The 17,350-nt window shown below is 39.7% G+C and overlaps 1 protein-coding gene across 2 annotated transcripts in view; it reads right to left on the bottom strand.

Annotated features, from left to right (window-relative positions):
* Nucleotides 1-8,343, bottom strand: part of LOC139456346 (G protein-coupled receptor kinase 3-like) — a 135,483-nt gene extending 127,140 nt beyond the window's left edge. For both annotated transcript variants that reach the window (XM_071237991.1, XM_071237992.1), the window contains exons 1-2: nt 7,903-8,343; nt 7,682-7,758 (exon numbers count right to left, since the gene is read on the bottom strand). In XM_071237991.1, coding sequence (XP_071094092.1) covers nt 7,682-7,758; nt 7,903-8,015 — 190 coding nt within the window. In that variant the 5' untranslated portion in view covers nt 8,016-8,343. The remainder of the gene's footprint in view (nt 1-7,681; nt 7,759-7,902) is intronic.
* Between the last annotated feature and the right edge of the window lie 9,007 nt (nt 8,344-17,350).

Here is a 17,350-nt window from a genome sequence, read left to right as displayed (position 1 = left end):
GTTTAACGTTGCATCCAAGATTATTGCACTGTGTGTATGTGGCTGCTTGTTCTAGCACAGTGAGTGAGTGAGTTGGGTTTAACGCCGCTTTAAATTCTTTTACCGTTATATCGCAGCTTGATGTGGGAGGAAAGCCTGAAGTGATGCAGGGCTTAGACATTTACCTCTTCGGTGAAACCCACAAGCATGGGTAGGGTGCTGACAAACCTAGAAACATAATTGGGGCGAACCGCAATTCGAACCCACAATCACAGGTTTCTGGCGTGCCCAAGGGACGCAACTCTGCACAGCGAATTGCGGCGCCTTAGACGACTGCGCCACCCGTGCCCCTTCTAGCACAGACAAATGCTGTTTGGTTTATACTGCTGGCCTACTGGCTAGCCCACTTTGTCACAGTATACTGACCCTGAGCCCATGAGTACAAAACAGGGTACAACAAGTACCTTCTTTTAACATCTTTTGGTGTAAGCTATCTGGGGCCCCAGCATGAAAAAGCCACTTTGAAATGTTTTTCATACATACTGAACAAAAATTGTTTGAGATCATGAATATTTTTGGAGATATTTGTTGTTGTGAAGACTGAACACATAATTTCATATATATAAATAACTTAAAAAATATTCATGTTCCGATTTTTGTTCAGTATATAAGACTTTGACATTAAAAACAGAATTCTGATAATCGCCATAATTTATTTTATAAACTGGGCTAGTTTGGAGGTCAAAAGGTGATGTTGCAATAATAACACTGTTGCATTTTAAGCTGGTTAGTATAGTTCCAGTTCAGTACACATAATATCACTGTATAAGCTATGTATCCAAATCTTAGCCATACCAAAAACAAGCCTCATCATTCACTAACACCATCACATGGGTCTATGTAGACCAGGTCACAATCTACCCCAGCACATTTCTGATCTACAACCCTCTGCTAATTAACACCTCCAAAGGCTTTCAACACAAAGAAGAACTTTTTTCCCTGTGATCCTAATTTCACCACCATCAACAGAGCAAATCAAATCATCTTTCAATTGTTCCCGGGTGTGCAGTATGTAGACTTGTATCTGCTAGACATATTAAGGCGGCTGAAATTTGATTTGCTGAGAGGATTGCCATAGATCGACCAACTGACTGCCATGTTCAATTAAGCTGTAACTGGTCTACACAAGCTTAATCCAATCTCTTGGTAACCCCAGTCAGCAGTTTGGTAATGCTATCGCCAACAAATTCAGGCAGTGCTTCTAAGGCGAAAAACCTATCAGAATTATCATAATACAGGTGTTGGAATGAGTGTTGATGGAGTTTAGCAAACCTGTTTCTTAAGAAAAATGGTTACTAGCATTGTTATTCGTGAAAACCAGCATAATCATTGATAAAAAAAATACCTATTAGGCCCTGACGATTTAGTTTTTAGTGTGATTTTCTTATTAATTATTTTTTTAAACATGCAATTTGTTTTAGCAAGCTGCACTGACAGAAAGTTTTAAAACATGGCCTATATAATACATCCATTTATTTACTCCTCTAAAAAGATTAATTCAAACCATTTCCCAGACCAGGTTTGTAACTATCTGCAATTTAACATTAAAACTTCATTTTTAAAGTTCTTCAAGTTGGATCTAGATTTTAATCACACGATTGTCTAGTCCAGACTAAATTATTTACAGACCGCTGTCATATGGCTGAAATATTGCTGAGTGCGGCATTAAACAACAAGCAAAGAAACAAATCTTATGGAAGAAATATTAGACATCTTAACATAACATGGGAAGCATCAGAAAACATATTTTCATCAACCAATCGGCCATTTTTTTCCGAAATAGATATTTTCTTTTCTATAAGCCTTAATTGCTCTGTTGCATGTTTTCAATACCTCCACCTGTACAGCGCAGTAACGAACACCTGTGTGGCCAGGTATCAACACAGGTGAAGGCTCCCTGTTAATTGGCTTTATTGTTATGCTTCCATCATTACAGCTGAACACATGTTATGCCTGTGTATAGAAACAGTATGGGCCCCTCATAATGATTCCTGTTTAATACATCTTACAAACTGATTGCATTGTTAGGACTTTCATCCACCTGCATCAACCAGCCTGTACAAAGGGAGGCTGTAAAAAACTATAGCCTGATACAGGGCATAATATACATAAACTTTCAGATCTATCATTTGTACTGAAATGATCATTATATCTGTAAACAGGCATCACGATTATTCCTCAAAACTTATATATCTGAAAAATAAACATTAGGAGGGTATTTGGCTTGTGACCTGAAAAACTGTCATTTTAACTCATGAAAACATCAACTTTGTGATGGGACTCAAACCAAAAAAGTACTAGAGTGAGTGAGTATGGTTTTTACGCCACCTTAGCAATATTCCAGCTTTACACATTGTACCCATGTCGGGAATCGAACCCCAGTCTATGGCGTGACGAGGGAGTGCTTTAACCGCTAGGCTACCTGACCGCCCAAAAGAGTACTAGAATCTGCACTTAGAAAGTGTTATCCCAGAAAAAACATTTGTTACAAATGACATGACATTTGACAAAAGACATGGTTTTTTTGTTAATCATCACTAACTGATCTTCATGATCTTAGTATGGGAGGCAGTCGGGTAGCCTAGTGGTTAAAGCACACCTAAGACCCGGGTTCGATTCCCAAAATGTGTACAATGTGTGAAGCCCATTTCTGGTGTCTCCCAACTTGATAGTGCAGGAATATTGCTAAAAGTGGAGTAAAACCATTCTCACTCGAAAGTATGGGTCGACACGAAAACCTGTAAGATTGCTGATGCTGCATAAAAAAACATTCACTCACTCACTCCAAAAGTATTTCAGTGAAGTGAAATATAGACCTATTTTTTAAACAATTACAGTATTTTATCACCAAAACAATAACACTATTTTATCTACAACCAAACAATTTCTGTTTCATGACACACAAGTATTTCCTTTTTCATTAGGGGATAATAATTATGAACATTGCAGTATACACCGGTATATATTTACATTTATCAACTAGTACTAATTAACACTGGGAACATAAGTCTCGTTATGCCAGCTGTCAGAATCAATTCATATAAAGTGAATAAATCTGCTTACATATATAAATCACATAAGCATATGTTGTCTGGAAAATATTCTACCCAGAGTCACCTGTAATGACAGGAATACTAAACATATCCTTGTGTAAAGAATGAGTCTGCCCAAAGGTCTGTGATGAAAAACAATTCTCATTGTGTCTTAATATTCGCTTATTGAAGGCTGAAAAATTCTCAGCCTAACCACGCTAACTTTTCTGGACTGCGCTGATGGAGTCTGTTGCTTTTATTTACTAATTGACATTGTCAACATTGTCCCCTTCCAGGTCAACAAACCTCTGACAATGATGCTGGGGTGCCTCCATCCCACTAGTTTGGAAGGTTTGCTCCTGGTTATGTGAAAGGTCCTTCCGAATAGAAACTTTTGTTTGTTTGTTGTTTAATGCCACACTCGGCAATATTCCAGCTATATGACAGTGGTCTGTAAATAATCGGGTCTGGGCCGCACAATCCAGTGATTGACATCATGAGCATCGATCCTTGCAATTGGGATACGATGGCATGCATTAACCAAGTCAGCGAGCCTGACCACCCAATCCCATTAGTCGCCTCTGACAACAAGCATAGTTGCCTTCTACGGCAAGCATGGGTTGCTGAAGACCCATTCTAACCCAGACCTTCAGGGGTCCAGCAGAAATTGTGCCATCATCATTCGCAACTTGTTGCCGCTATCACAACATATAATGGATATAAACCTCTCATGACTTGGTTGTAGTCACTCCAGCTTGATAACGTGTAAAAACCTACATCAAAACGTTGCTAAATGCATTAAAGTATCAGTTGTTATCCATAAAGTTATATGTTTTCCTACAGGCACTTCTTTCTTCAAGTTAGGTTTGTGGGGGAAATTTCACGGAGTCTCACCCCTCGATCCATCAGATCTTCTCATTCAACCAGCATAGGTTATTCTTACCCTAAATCAAAACAGCATGAATATATTTTTTCATTTATTTTTTTAAAGAATTTAAACCAATGTTTATCACTGTTATCATTCAAAATATTGTTGGGTCGAAAAGCACGAAGTGCAGATGAAACATATAAACTTCCCTTGAACGTCAATGTCATGGAAGTGTTGGGAAAGAAGCAGCCACAAGGCATACGATAACATCAACACAAGACATACTTCCCAAATTGATTCAAAGTGTTGAAACAAACACAAGGTTGTAACTAGCAACTATCTGCTATATCGTGACCCACTTATTTGATACATACATTAACAATGTACAACATATAGCTACAGATTGCACCAACTGTTTCTTTGACACAGAGTGTTAACAGTGATATCAGCACATCTCTGTTTATTGAACACCTGTCATGCTTGACAAATTATATGTAATATGCAACCCAGGTACATAGAGATACATAAAGCTGATCGTTACATGCTAATTCGTCACTCCCAATGAGAAACATTTGGTTATACCATTGCCATGTAGGTGGAGTTTAACAACCATTAATAATCAAATTGTGACAATGCATTGTTGCAATATGACAACTAGATTATTTCCACAGAGAATCTGAACTGATATTTTTTTCATCCAGCTTTAACAGTAAGGGTCGTCTATTAATATCATATAGTTTAAAATTTTTACCATGTTCATGTTGACATTTTAAGATGTGAATTTTTGGAAGTAGTATTAGAAATTGTAAGAAATTATGATTGTAAATGATAAATCAACCTACATTAACTTATTTTGGTTTGGTTTTTTTGTTTAACGCTGCACTCAGCAATATTCCAGCTATATGACGGCAGTCTGTAAATAATCCAGTCTGGACCAGACAATATAGTGATTAATATCATGAGCATAGATCCACGCAATTGGGATACGATGACATGCATCGACCAGGTCAGTGTGCCTGACCACCCGATCCTTTTAGTCGCCCCTTACGACAGGCATAGTCGCTTCTTACAACAGGCATAGTCACCTATTATGGCAAGCATGGGTTGCTGGAGACCTACTGTATCTAACCTCGATCTTCACAGGTCTATACCAGCTCTAAACAAGATCCTGCTGCACCAGTGTACATGGATGGTGAACGATTTTGATGTTGCTTTGAACTGAGACTCAAGTTTAAGAATTAAATAGCTGGTGCAGACAAATCCAGCATCATCTGATCCTGGCACAGCTATAAGGGAGACAACCATGCAGTACCATAGATATCTGGGTCCCCCGTGCACCCTACTCCTACAATGCATATATGCTGCATGTGATGTCTCACAAATATTTGAATGCATACTTCTATAAATTTGTCAATTTCCTATCAGAGTAAACAGTTGAAGACACAGAACCAAAAACAAATATGCTCTATTTCAAATACAAATATTGATGTCATGCAAGTTTTATTTAAGAATTCTTATTTACAGAATTTAGACATTTCCCATTTTAAGTCTGACCGCCTCTGTGGTCTAATGGTAGAGCGTCTGCCCGGAGAGCGGAGGTCCGGGGTTCGATCCCCAGCCATGTCATACCAAAAGACGTTAAAAGATGGTACTTGTTGTTACCCTGTCTGGCGCTCAGCATTAAGGGGCTAAAACAAGGACTGGTCGGCTCGGAGTCAGTATACTGTGTCTGAGTGGGGTATTCATGTTAAACTGCGGCATGGTATCTCAGTGTGCTAGCACTATAAATCGGCATCAGTCCGGACTAGTACAAGCAGCCACACACACAGATGCACGTGCATGCACGTCGCTATATAAGTGCAATAATCTTGGACGCGACGCTAAACCCCGTTTCACCTCATCATTTTAAGTCTGATCATGTTGATCAACATTTTCAGTATTTCATTAATACAACTAACAATATCGATAGTGATAGTTCACTCTACAACATAACATTCTCAAATTAACAATTAAACCAGCACTAGTCTGGACTAGAACAAGCAGACACACACACTGCATGTCACTATAAAAGTGCAGTAATCTTGAACATGCTGTTAAACCCCTTTCACCTCAGCTGAAATGAATCTTCACTACACTGACCTACATCCTGGATGTTACAGACACTGTAGTATTGCATGGTACAGTCACTTAGGGAAACAAAGTAATTCAATTACACAAGGAAGAAATCTATTATCAAGGGAGGCCACTCCCGCCCAGTCTCATACCAAGGGGTCACTGTTTGTAACATACGAGTTTTGCCATTTATAATAACCATCTTTACTCAAATGTGCATTTTTTCAAAAAGGCCATCCTTTAGTGGTGATTTGGGCGTTTTCTGACCCTTTATACAGCAGATTTTTATCCCCTTAGAGGAAACTAATGAAAGAGGTCCAGCTGCTGTCAGAAATACTGAAGCTTTATCAGGACTGCCCATGAAAGTTCAATAGGCTTGATCAGACAAAACAATGAGGAACTGGCTTTAGGCTTGTTACAGCCATATCACAGCAGAGGAAACAGGGATGAGTTTATATATTGTTTCAATGTGAGGAGTAGAACCTGGATCTTCATTGTGGTGGTAAGGCGTTTGAACCGCTAGGCTACCGTGGCTGTGAATTATCAGTTCAGAATGGTAGTTGATAATGTCCTCTAATGTTTTACAAGAGGCACTCACAGGTAAGGAGGCATGGAAGTGATGTCTGAACTGAATGTCAGACTGACTGCATGTTGACCGGTTGGGATTCCAGGTGAAAATATAGGTCTCCAGTGACCTATGAGTGTCATAAGAGGCGACCAAATGGATTGTCACGGTTTTGTTTTGTTTGTTGTTTAACGCTACGCTCAGCAATATATAACTAGCCCCAAGCTCATTTTAAAGTAGTATGGAAAATAACTAGATTTGGATGAAAATGTCTATAGGCAAGAATTTCACTCGGACATGTGGTGGTGCCTAACCCTGTCTGTGGTATTGCAAGCTTTCAGAATACAGAGAAGCTTAGTGCAATTACTCGTGACCCAAAGTACCCATACATAATGCTTAACCTTCCATACAAGGCTTTGACGATGTCTCGCAGTGCGCAGTGGCAGTTAGTTTGTTCTAATGCCTGACAACCACTGACTGGGCCATATCCCATCCTTGGTCGTTGGGCCATTTAATTATTAATACCTCCACATAATCAGGCCTATATATGCTTTAATTCCATACCAATCTGGCACATGATTGTAAATTACTGAAGTTATGCAAATGTTTTCACAATGTTCGTGACAGGCTTTTTGACATATGTCAGATAGAAATGTACTGTATGCACAGTGAAATGGAGACGGCTGGTCAAACATATAATATGTGAGCATTTTAACATTCAAACCGCTGGCAAAGTCAGCCAAAATGCTCTCTTATCATAATAAAGCCAAACATACATAATTCATTCTGTAGATGAGGCAATACGATGGTATAGAACACAACGCTTAGCGATAGCAACACAAGCCCGCATCACTTCCGCACAAACCCTGGCCGTTTTGTTTACATCTACGCAAGAATCCTACTATAAATAACACGGGGAATAATAAAATCTCTGCCCATACGCCATGTTATCTGTCGTTTATTTGCAAGTGTGTGTGATGCTCTGTGTTTCTAGTTTCGATCTGCATGCGAACAGGCGAGGGAATGTCTCAATGTCGTGCAACAACAAATCAATGGTTTACTCACCTAATTTTTGGTTGAATATTTTGTCAAATGTGACTTCATTCATTTTGGTGAGATGCTTGTGCATGACGCTCCGAACGCTGAAAAATAACAAAATAATCGAATTTCATTTCGAGTAAATATTACTCCATAATCGTTTTCATTGAAACGGAACCTGTTTGTCATCTGAATACACGCACTCGACATTTGTCCGGAAATCGTTGAAACGGGAGAAAAACACTAACCTTGGCTCTGGAAGAACAATCTTCTTGCTTGCTCTGGCTGCAGGAGTCGACTTGCTCTTCTCCATCGCCATAAGATAGCTAACATCGGCCAGAACTGCTTCCAAATCCGCCATTTTGATGAGCTCGCTAGGCCAACGAAGCGACTGGACAGAAAAATCCGAGTGTTTAGTATCACTGACGACAGATATTTCACCCTGTCTAACGGAATCTAGCCCCAAAACATCATCAAGGACGATATGTCGTCCGGTGGGGCACAACACACACCTCGTCCGGGTCTAGAGTAGAGTTCCAGAGCGGGCTAGCAGTATCGTCTGAGCTGCACTGTTCAGGAGAATCGACATATGTAAATATTAATTAGAAAGGTCGCGAGCAGTGCAACATGGGAAATCGGCAAAGGCATGTAATCGGGCCGCGGACACTCGCAATGCCTTCGCTTCAGAGATCTCCTGTCGATTGATTTTTGAGCGCATATGATATTTGCCCTATATTAAAGAATATGCAGCAGTACCTAGTTTACGGGGAATGGCGACATGATAAGCGAGAGCGTTCGTCCACCGCGCATGTCCGCGGATATTTCCTCATCACTTATGTTTATGAATGTCGTGGTTGCTTCAACCCCTAAAGCTTACGTCGCACAATAACGGGGCTTACTATATACCAATGAAGCGGTTAATGGCTTAAGCTTTCAGTTGTTACAATTTCAAAGTTGCACCGGCAGTATTTTGGACGGTTAACTGGAGAAAGTGCTTTCACACACAATTTCATGTTTCCAAGGATCCGGACCAGCTGATCACACAATTCCTTCCCAACAGGAAACCCGTGTTTACAACATGCAAAAACTGTCCTTATTTCGATACACGATATTTCGAATTTGATTGACTGAAAATATTCTTGCAAGGCCAGAAAAAAAACATCTGACAAGCAGTAAATATAATGCTTACAAACATTACACCTTGGTCATAATACCTCGCGATGTTAAAAAAAAAACAGTTGTATTAAAAATATATGTTATGTTTATATATTTTAAGGTTTTAGGTTAAAAAACGTTCATTTAAGACCTCTCTACAAGTACAATTGGTCTGTTACAAGGGGCATATTTTATATATATATATATATATATATATATATATATATATATATATATATGTGTGTGTGTGTGTCCGGGTTACTTTGATCACCAGCAACCTCTGCTGGTCGTAAGAGGCAACCAAATGGGGTCATTTGGTTTATAGCGTGTCCTCATACCCCGACGGTGTGGATCGTTGCTCACAATATCGATCACTAGATTGTCTTGTCCAGACTCGATTATTTACAGACCGCCATCTGTCATATTGTAGGGTGAGGCGGTAACCAACAAACAAACATATAAATACAAATACGTTATTATATTTAATTTATTCAGAACAACATATAAACCGACTCGTTTCTGATTTACGACTCATCATTGTTAAATCTCACAGTGCGATGTCATTAGGTAGACTCCCATCTATTAACATACACATCTTGGGGAGAGACCTGTATCATTCGGGCGGATAATACTCCCAACATGGATTTGCGCCAGTTTCAAGCCAGGGTGTGGTCAGTGTATAATAATAGCAATATATGAAACTAGACCATTGTCCTTATTTTATGAGATTAATCATTAACTGTACATAATAAAGCATAACATAAAAACCAGAGTAGGATATCGCGATGACCGTTGTTATGAACTCAACTTCTCCCTGAATGAGTTTATGATATTTGCGTTGGTCCGTCTCGCAGTCGCCCTTTCCTCGTGTTCGTTCGTCTGTATACTGTAATCAAAGCTCTTATCAATAACTACCTGTTAAATCAATATCGCCCTTAAATAATATCATGTATTTAAATGATAAGATATGTGTATTTATAAAAAAAAAAATTAAAATCAATATCTCGTGTGAACTTATGCCGGATCTACTTATACTGTGCTCCAATGAATGGACCGAATCTTATTTCACCCTTGGCTACGAGACATAGCACGGTTTTCAGAGAGTATTCGGGGTTTTGTTTGTTTCACGTCATTCTCCGCCATTTTCAATTTTCACGAAGAATTCTGACACTCGTTGCGTTTTTTGTTTTTGTTGTTGTTTAGCGCCGTATTCAGCAGTATTCCAGCTATATAATGGCGGTCTGTAAATAATCGAGTCTAGACCAGATAGTCTAGTGATTGACGTCATGAGCATCGATCCACGCTGTTGGTATACCATGACATGCAATCAACCTGACTGCCGAGCCTGACAACCCGATCTATTTAGCCTCTTACGATTACGACACTCCTTGACTGCCGGTAGCATATTCTTACTCTGAGTCAACATGGAGAAAAATGCTTCAAAAATAAAACACATTGTCTTTTCCTGCCAAGTGACATGATTATCTCATCACGTGACCAGCCATTCATGAAAATATCAACTTTGTCAAGTCACTCGATGTGATAAATATTATTGCTATACGATATTCTTCTTACATGATTGTTGGTTGGTTTGTTGTTCAATGCCGCACTCAGCAATGTTCCAGCTATATGACGGCGGTCTGTAAATAATCGAGTCTGTACCAGACAATTCAGTGATTGATATCATGAGCATTGATCCACACAATTGGGAAAAGATTGGTTGTTTGGTTTGTTGTTCAATGCCGCACTCAGTAATATTCCAGCTATATGACTGTAGTCTGTAAATAAACAAGTCTGTGACCTTTTGGAAGTAGTATTAGAAATTGTAAGAAATTATGATTGGAAATGATAAAATCAACCTACATAAACTCATTTTGGTTTGTTTGTTTGTTGTTTAATGCTGCACTCAGCAATTTTCCAGGTGTATGCCAGCGGTCTGTAAATAATCGAGTCTGGACCAAAAAGTCCAGTGATTGACATCATGAGCGTCAATCCACGCAATTGGGATACGATGACATGCTTCAACCAAGTCAGCGAGCCTGACCACCCGATCCCGTTAGTCGCCTTTAACGGCAGGCAGGGGGTGCTGAAGACCTATTCTACCCCGGAATCTTCGAGGGTCAATTGGGAAAAGAAGACATGTATCAACCAAGTCAGCGAGCCTGACCACCCGATCCCTAGGGATCGCCTTTTACAGCAAGCATGGGTTGCTGAAGACCTATAAAAATTCTACCCCGAAATCTTCACGGGTCAATTGGGATAAGAAGACATGTATCAACCAAGTCGGCGAGCCTGACCACCCGATCCCGTTAGTCGCCTTTTACAACAAACATGGGTTGCTGAATGTTTCTTCTTATTAATAAGTGGCAAATTTAAGATATTACCCATCGAGTATAATAACTTTTCACAGTGCCTTATATTAAGTATTATCATTTAATACCAACATTAGAAATAACCGAGTTCATAAAATTCGTATGGGCACTATTGTCTCCCCACTTGAAACAAAATCACGAACTAACAACGTGATGAAAATCCAATGATGTTTATTGCTAGCAATATGGATATTTCTTGAAAAAGCACACTTTGCATTTTTGTCATAACTGTAAGTAATATCCCTTATCCCCCCCCCCCCCCCCCCCCCCCCCCCCCCCCGCCCCCCTTCACTCGATGAGAGAAACATGATATTTCACTCGACACATGGAATATCCTATTTATTATTATTTATTTAACTATTTACTTTTTGTGTCGTTGTCTACGAGAAAATTAAATTATTTCATTTCAATCGAAAACCTTGAAACGTAAATTCTCCCTACCTAACACACAGGGACGGTTCACCACCCCTTGTATTTGCGACTTAAAAAGTAGTTTCGTGCTTGCAAAATCTTAAGCAATATGAACAAAAGTATCAAAAATATTTAGAGTCACGAAAATTTACCATACATTTAGATATTATTATATACAAAATCAACTTAAACCCAAAAAAATATTCTTGAAAACTAGGTGACCGTTGCTGGAAGCGAAAGAATACACCCTGGTAAGGCAACAAAAATGGCGCTTTGCGAAAAGAACGGTCTCGATTGACGAGTTAAATGAGAAATTTACAGTTTATAAGGAAGCATTTTCGAGAGAACAACAAACGACAAGAAGTGATATTAACTCCATAAACGACTGTCTATCATTATTTTTCCTTGTCAATGTGGACCTAACGTAAAAACAACGTCAACAGTTTGTGTATGGGCTAGTCACTTACGACAAAGGGAGACAATGTAAAGGGAGGTAATTCTTGTATGACAATAGTTCCGCCAAAGTGTTATAATAGTAAAATATTAAGTGTTATGTTCACTGCAGTGGCATATCAAGTGTGATGTTCACTGCAGTGACATATCAAGTGTTATGTTCACTGCAGTGACATATCAAGTGTGATGTTCACTGCAATGACATATCAAGTGTTATGTTCACTGCAGTGACATATCAAGTGATATGTTCACTGCAGTGACACATCAAGTGTGATGTTCACTGCAATGAAATATCAAGTGTTATGTTCACTGCAATGACATATCAAGTGTTATGTTCACTGCAGTGACATATCAAGTGTTATGTTCACTGCAGTAAAATATCAAGTGTTATGTTCACTGCAGTGACATATCAAGTGTTATATTCACTGCAATGAACATATCAAGTGTGATGTTCACTGCAATGACATATCAAGTGTTATGTTCACTACAGTGACATATCAAGTGTGATGTTCACTGCAATGAACATATCACTTCTTTAAACTCGGAAAACTCTTTCACACTGAAATATATATATAATAAAGGGCAAATATCACATCATGATCACCAGTGTATTGTTTACGCATTGTTGACGTCATTCTAATCTTATTGTGGCATATGGCAGGAATGACGTCACACTGGAAACGACGCCACGGCTAAAGACTGTTGATGTCATTCTACAATTGTGGTTTTCAAAGGCGGCGGTCGTGATCAGTGAATTTATCTTAAAACACAAAGCGGAGTTCAAAAGGATACTAAATGATAATTTCTCGCTCGGGAAATGCAAATAATTATGGCACGGTGCATTTGTTTGTTTGTTGTTTAACGCCGCACTCAGCAATATTCCAGCTATGTGACGGCGGTCTGTAAATAATCGAGTCTGGACCAGACAGTCCAATGATGGATGTCATCAGCATTTATCTACATAATTGGGATACGATGACATGCATCAACCAAGTCAGCGAGCCTGACCACCCGATCCCGTTAGTCGCTTTTTACGAAAAACATGGGTTGTCAAAGACCTGTTCTAACCGGAAATTCACGGTACTCGTTTCGTAAAATCAGTATGCCACACCTGCTCGTATATAATAATCTCTATGTTGTAAGTGCACAGAGACCTGCTGTCTAGAGCAATACGATATGACGTCATCCATTATTCACTATAACATTACGTCATCAGAAACATGTACTTCAGTGAAGCTTCTCTGCACGAGGGGTTTATATTTCAAACAATTTATTCCCATCTTCCTTTCTCGCACTACCAGGGTAGGTGACACCAAGAATGGGCCTTGCGCAGGAAATCAAACCCGGGTCTTCGGCGCGACGAGCCAACGTTCTAACCATTAGGCTACCCAACCTCTATTTGTTTTGTCCTTCTCAAGTGTCAAGAGTAAGGTATATAATAGCCAGTCCCCAACTCGGAATTATGAATAATTTGTTCCTAGAGATTTACACCACAGTTCACTCTTGAGCGATAATACGTATATCCTCGTAACGCGTTGGACATTCTCGAATTCATTATGGGAGCCGAAATATGTAAAGAAACACTGAATATGAATTGAAGCACCCATAATATCCTAGAATGTCTGTTTAGGATGCGAAATAATAATTTCTCGCTCGGGGAATACAAGAATTCTGACACCCGTTTTGTCATAACATATACCACTGCAGCGCATTGTCTTTTTTAAAATCCTCCATCTCAATTGAACTTCTGTACCTTTGCACTCTGGTTATTATCGTATCACTTCCATGAGTGAGTGAATGGTGTTATGCTCTAAATATCAATATCACGGCAGGGGACGCTTATAAATGGGCTTCACACATTGTACCCATGCATGTTCGGATTCCAACTAGGGCCTTCATCGTGACGAGCGAACGCTTTAACCACAAAACTACACCACCGCCCCAAGTACCTAAAAGGGCACTGATCTACAGCAATTCCCCGGGTCTGGTTGTTTCCTTTGTTATTGTTTTTTTCCCCACTAGTACCCGCATTTGTCTTGATAAGCATCATTGTTTTCCTGTGAAAAACCATACCGATATGACTATGTATTCATTATTCTTGATAAATAAAATATGTCTCGACATTACGTGTTGTCTATTAGATTATGGTTAGGCCCCGAATTGATAGACAAGCCCAGTGGTTAGAACGTTCGCTCGACACGATGAAAACCCGGGTTCTAGTACCCGCATGGGCAAAATGTGTGCAGCCCATTTCTGGTGTCCCCCCGCCGTGATGTTGCTGGTATATTGCTAAAAGCGGCGTAAAACCACGCTCACTCTCGTAGAAACAGATGTATGATGCCTAGACATTTTTTCGAATCTGTTCATGTCTGTATTTGTCTAATGATTGAGGGTTTTTTTTAGCCTTTTTAATGTTAAGTCTCGGGCACATCCACTCACAGTGCCGTTCAGCTGATTTATGAATGCAACAGGCTGTAGTTGCTCTTATTTTTAGTGGACCTCCTCAGTGGTCTAGTGGTTGAGCGTCCGCCCGGAGAGCGGAAGATCAGGGGTTAGATCCCCAGACGCGTGATACTAAAACAGTGAGTGAGTGAGTATGGTTTTACGCCGCTTTTAGCAATATTCCAGCAATATCACGGCGGGGGACATAAGAAATGGGCTTCACACATTGTACTCATGTCGGGAATCGAACCCGGGTCTTCGGCGTGACGAGCGAACGCTTTAACCACTAGGCTACCCGACCGCCCCTAATACTAAAAGACGTTACAAGGTGGTACTTGTTGTTACCATGTCTGGCGCTCGGCATTGAGGAGCTAAAACAAGGACTGGTCGGCTCGGAATCAGTATACTGAGTCTGAGTGGGGTATTCATGTTAAAGTGCGGCATGGTAACTTAATTGGCTAGCACTATGAAATCGGCATCAATCCGGACAAGTACAAGCAGCCACACACACATATACCTGCATGCGAGTCGATATATAAGTGCAATAATTCTGGACGAGACGTTTAATCCCATTCCACCTAGCCAATTATTTTTAGTTAACTTACTGTTGGTAAGACACGTATTTTATATCAAATAAGATGCAGCTTGAACAATACGACACGCCAAGTATATCAGTGAAGGATTTATTATATTAAATTTTGACACAATCAAAAACATAAAAAGGACCAGGATAAGTGGTAATGTTTACCTCGTGTCACTGTGTGACCTTGCCCTTAACACCGAAGGGCATGGTCGCCGTCACTGCGAGAGTAATTCTCGCTCAGAACTTGATTGACAATGAAATGGGAGTTATTGTGACCAGTGACAGACATTATTTCAAATGTATCGACAGTCACACAGGCACAGCGGAAGGCCGGACACTATCACTGCAATCTCACGTTCAGCTTTTCCCGCCAAGTCTGGTTATGCCAGCGCCCTCTGTTGGCAGATTGTAGGCTCACGCGACAACGTTTGCGGCACCAATCTGTTGTCTATTAGATAATGTGATTTTTTAGGTTATTATCATTTACAGAACCCTGATGTCTACCATGAATTAACCGACGAAAGGACAGGGCTTCTGGAAATGACAATTCCCAGACAAATAACGTAACCGTTATTATAGCTAAAATGGATATAATTTGTAGCTAATGCCTGATCAAAACAACAAACAGCATCATCAGTTTAGTGAAAAACATTATTGCACATGATGTAGTAACTATTATTATTATAATCCCATCATTCTGACTATCGGGGCGATTGAGTAGACTAGTGGTTAAAGCGTTCGCTCGTTACGCCGAAGACCCGGGTTCGATTCCCGACATGGGTACAATGTGTGAAGCCCATTTCTGGTGTACCCCTGGTGTACCCCATAGCTGGAATATTGCTAAAGCGGCGTAAAACCATAATCGCTCACCGACTCACTCACTCTTTCTGACTATCGAAGCCAGACACTGTCGTTCTTAATAACTGACAACCAAGGAATAATTATAAGTTGTGTAATTATATACACGTTGACTATCTCTTGTTACTTGATTTATATACAAGATAGTTACGTGATAAATCACACAGAACATTGAAGAACGAAGCGTGGTTTATTTCACGATAAACAATCGTTCTATCATGATATGATATATTCGTATAGAAAAAATCACACCCCTCTATATACATAGTCTCTATGTATATAGAGGGGTGTGATTGTTTTTCAATACACGAATATATTATGTTATACACGCTTTCATCAAGTTCCTGGGACAAGGCCAAGCCAAGCGGGATCAGTAGCCATATCTGTGCTTGTAGACCTTTGCGGCTTGAAACCTTCTCCACAAATTAAAATAGTTGGATTTGGCCGAAATATGTTTGAATTGTTACTTTGTTTCGTTTGTCGCTGTGTGTACATCTGACTACACTTCTTAACGTTATGACAGGTCAGACCGACTGTCAACAACGTCTGAACGTGGCCGTGACGTCTCATAGACTAGGGTTAGAGTAGCTTCCCTTTGACAAAGGGCAGTTACTCTAGCGGACAGACCGATGGATTGCCGCGAAAGGCAATTAAAAACAATTGTTGTTTTGCGTATATGTTGCTTCACCACTGTATAAGAAACAGATTTCAGTTGGAACTATATTGGCTACTGTCACTGTCCGACTGACACATCACTTACCCTGTAACGTAATAAATATTAATGCGCGCATTCCAGGAAAACTCGCAATCTTTCGCTATGTTTGTGAGAGAGGGAAAGCGATTTTGAAGCACAAAATTAAAGAATGACATTATATGATAACGAGGTTATCACGCTTATGTGTTTGGGGATGGTAAATACCCTGCATTTGGAATAAACACTATGTATTTAGCTCGGCCAAGACTCGCTAAATACAATGTTTATTCCTAATGCAGGATATTTACCATCCCTTAACAGATCTGAACACACTCGTGTGATAACCTCTATATCTTGCTGTGATAACTTCAAGCATTATATTGTTTTCAAACAGGATTTTCCGACGTGACGACTGCCTAAATTGTGACTATAGATAAATAGAGATTGTTATACGAGCAAGTGTGTCAAACAGATTGTCAGCATTATTGTATTTTTCGAGCGAGAGCGATGGTAATATATGAATTCTTACACGAGTTTCGTAAATATCAATTAGACACGCATGTGAGTTTAATAATTTCTTTATTACCCATTATCTCTTAATCCCTTTTATTACTTGCCCGTGAAGAGATCACCCGTTTAATAAACATACAGCTTTATTACACATTGTGTAATACCAAAACGCGTGCTTATGTACTCTCGGAACACGTTTCACGAACAAATATTGAAAG

This window comes from Haliotis cracherodii, unplaced genomic scaffold, assembly GCF_022045235.1.
Source record: "Haliotis cracherodii isolate W230 unplaced genomic scaffold, xgHalCrac1.p SCAF_11, whole genome shotgun sequence".
In the NCBI taxonomy this organism is placed as follows: Eukaryota; Metazoa; Mollusca; class Gastropoda; order Lepetellida; family Haliotidae; genus Haliotis; species Haliotis cracherodii.
Note: the sequence above shows the minus strand (reverse complement) of the source record. Positions and strands in the feature narration are given on the sequence as shown.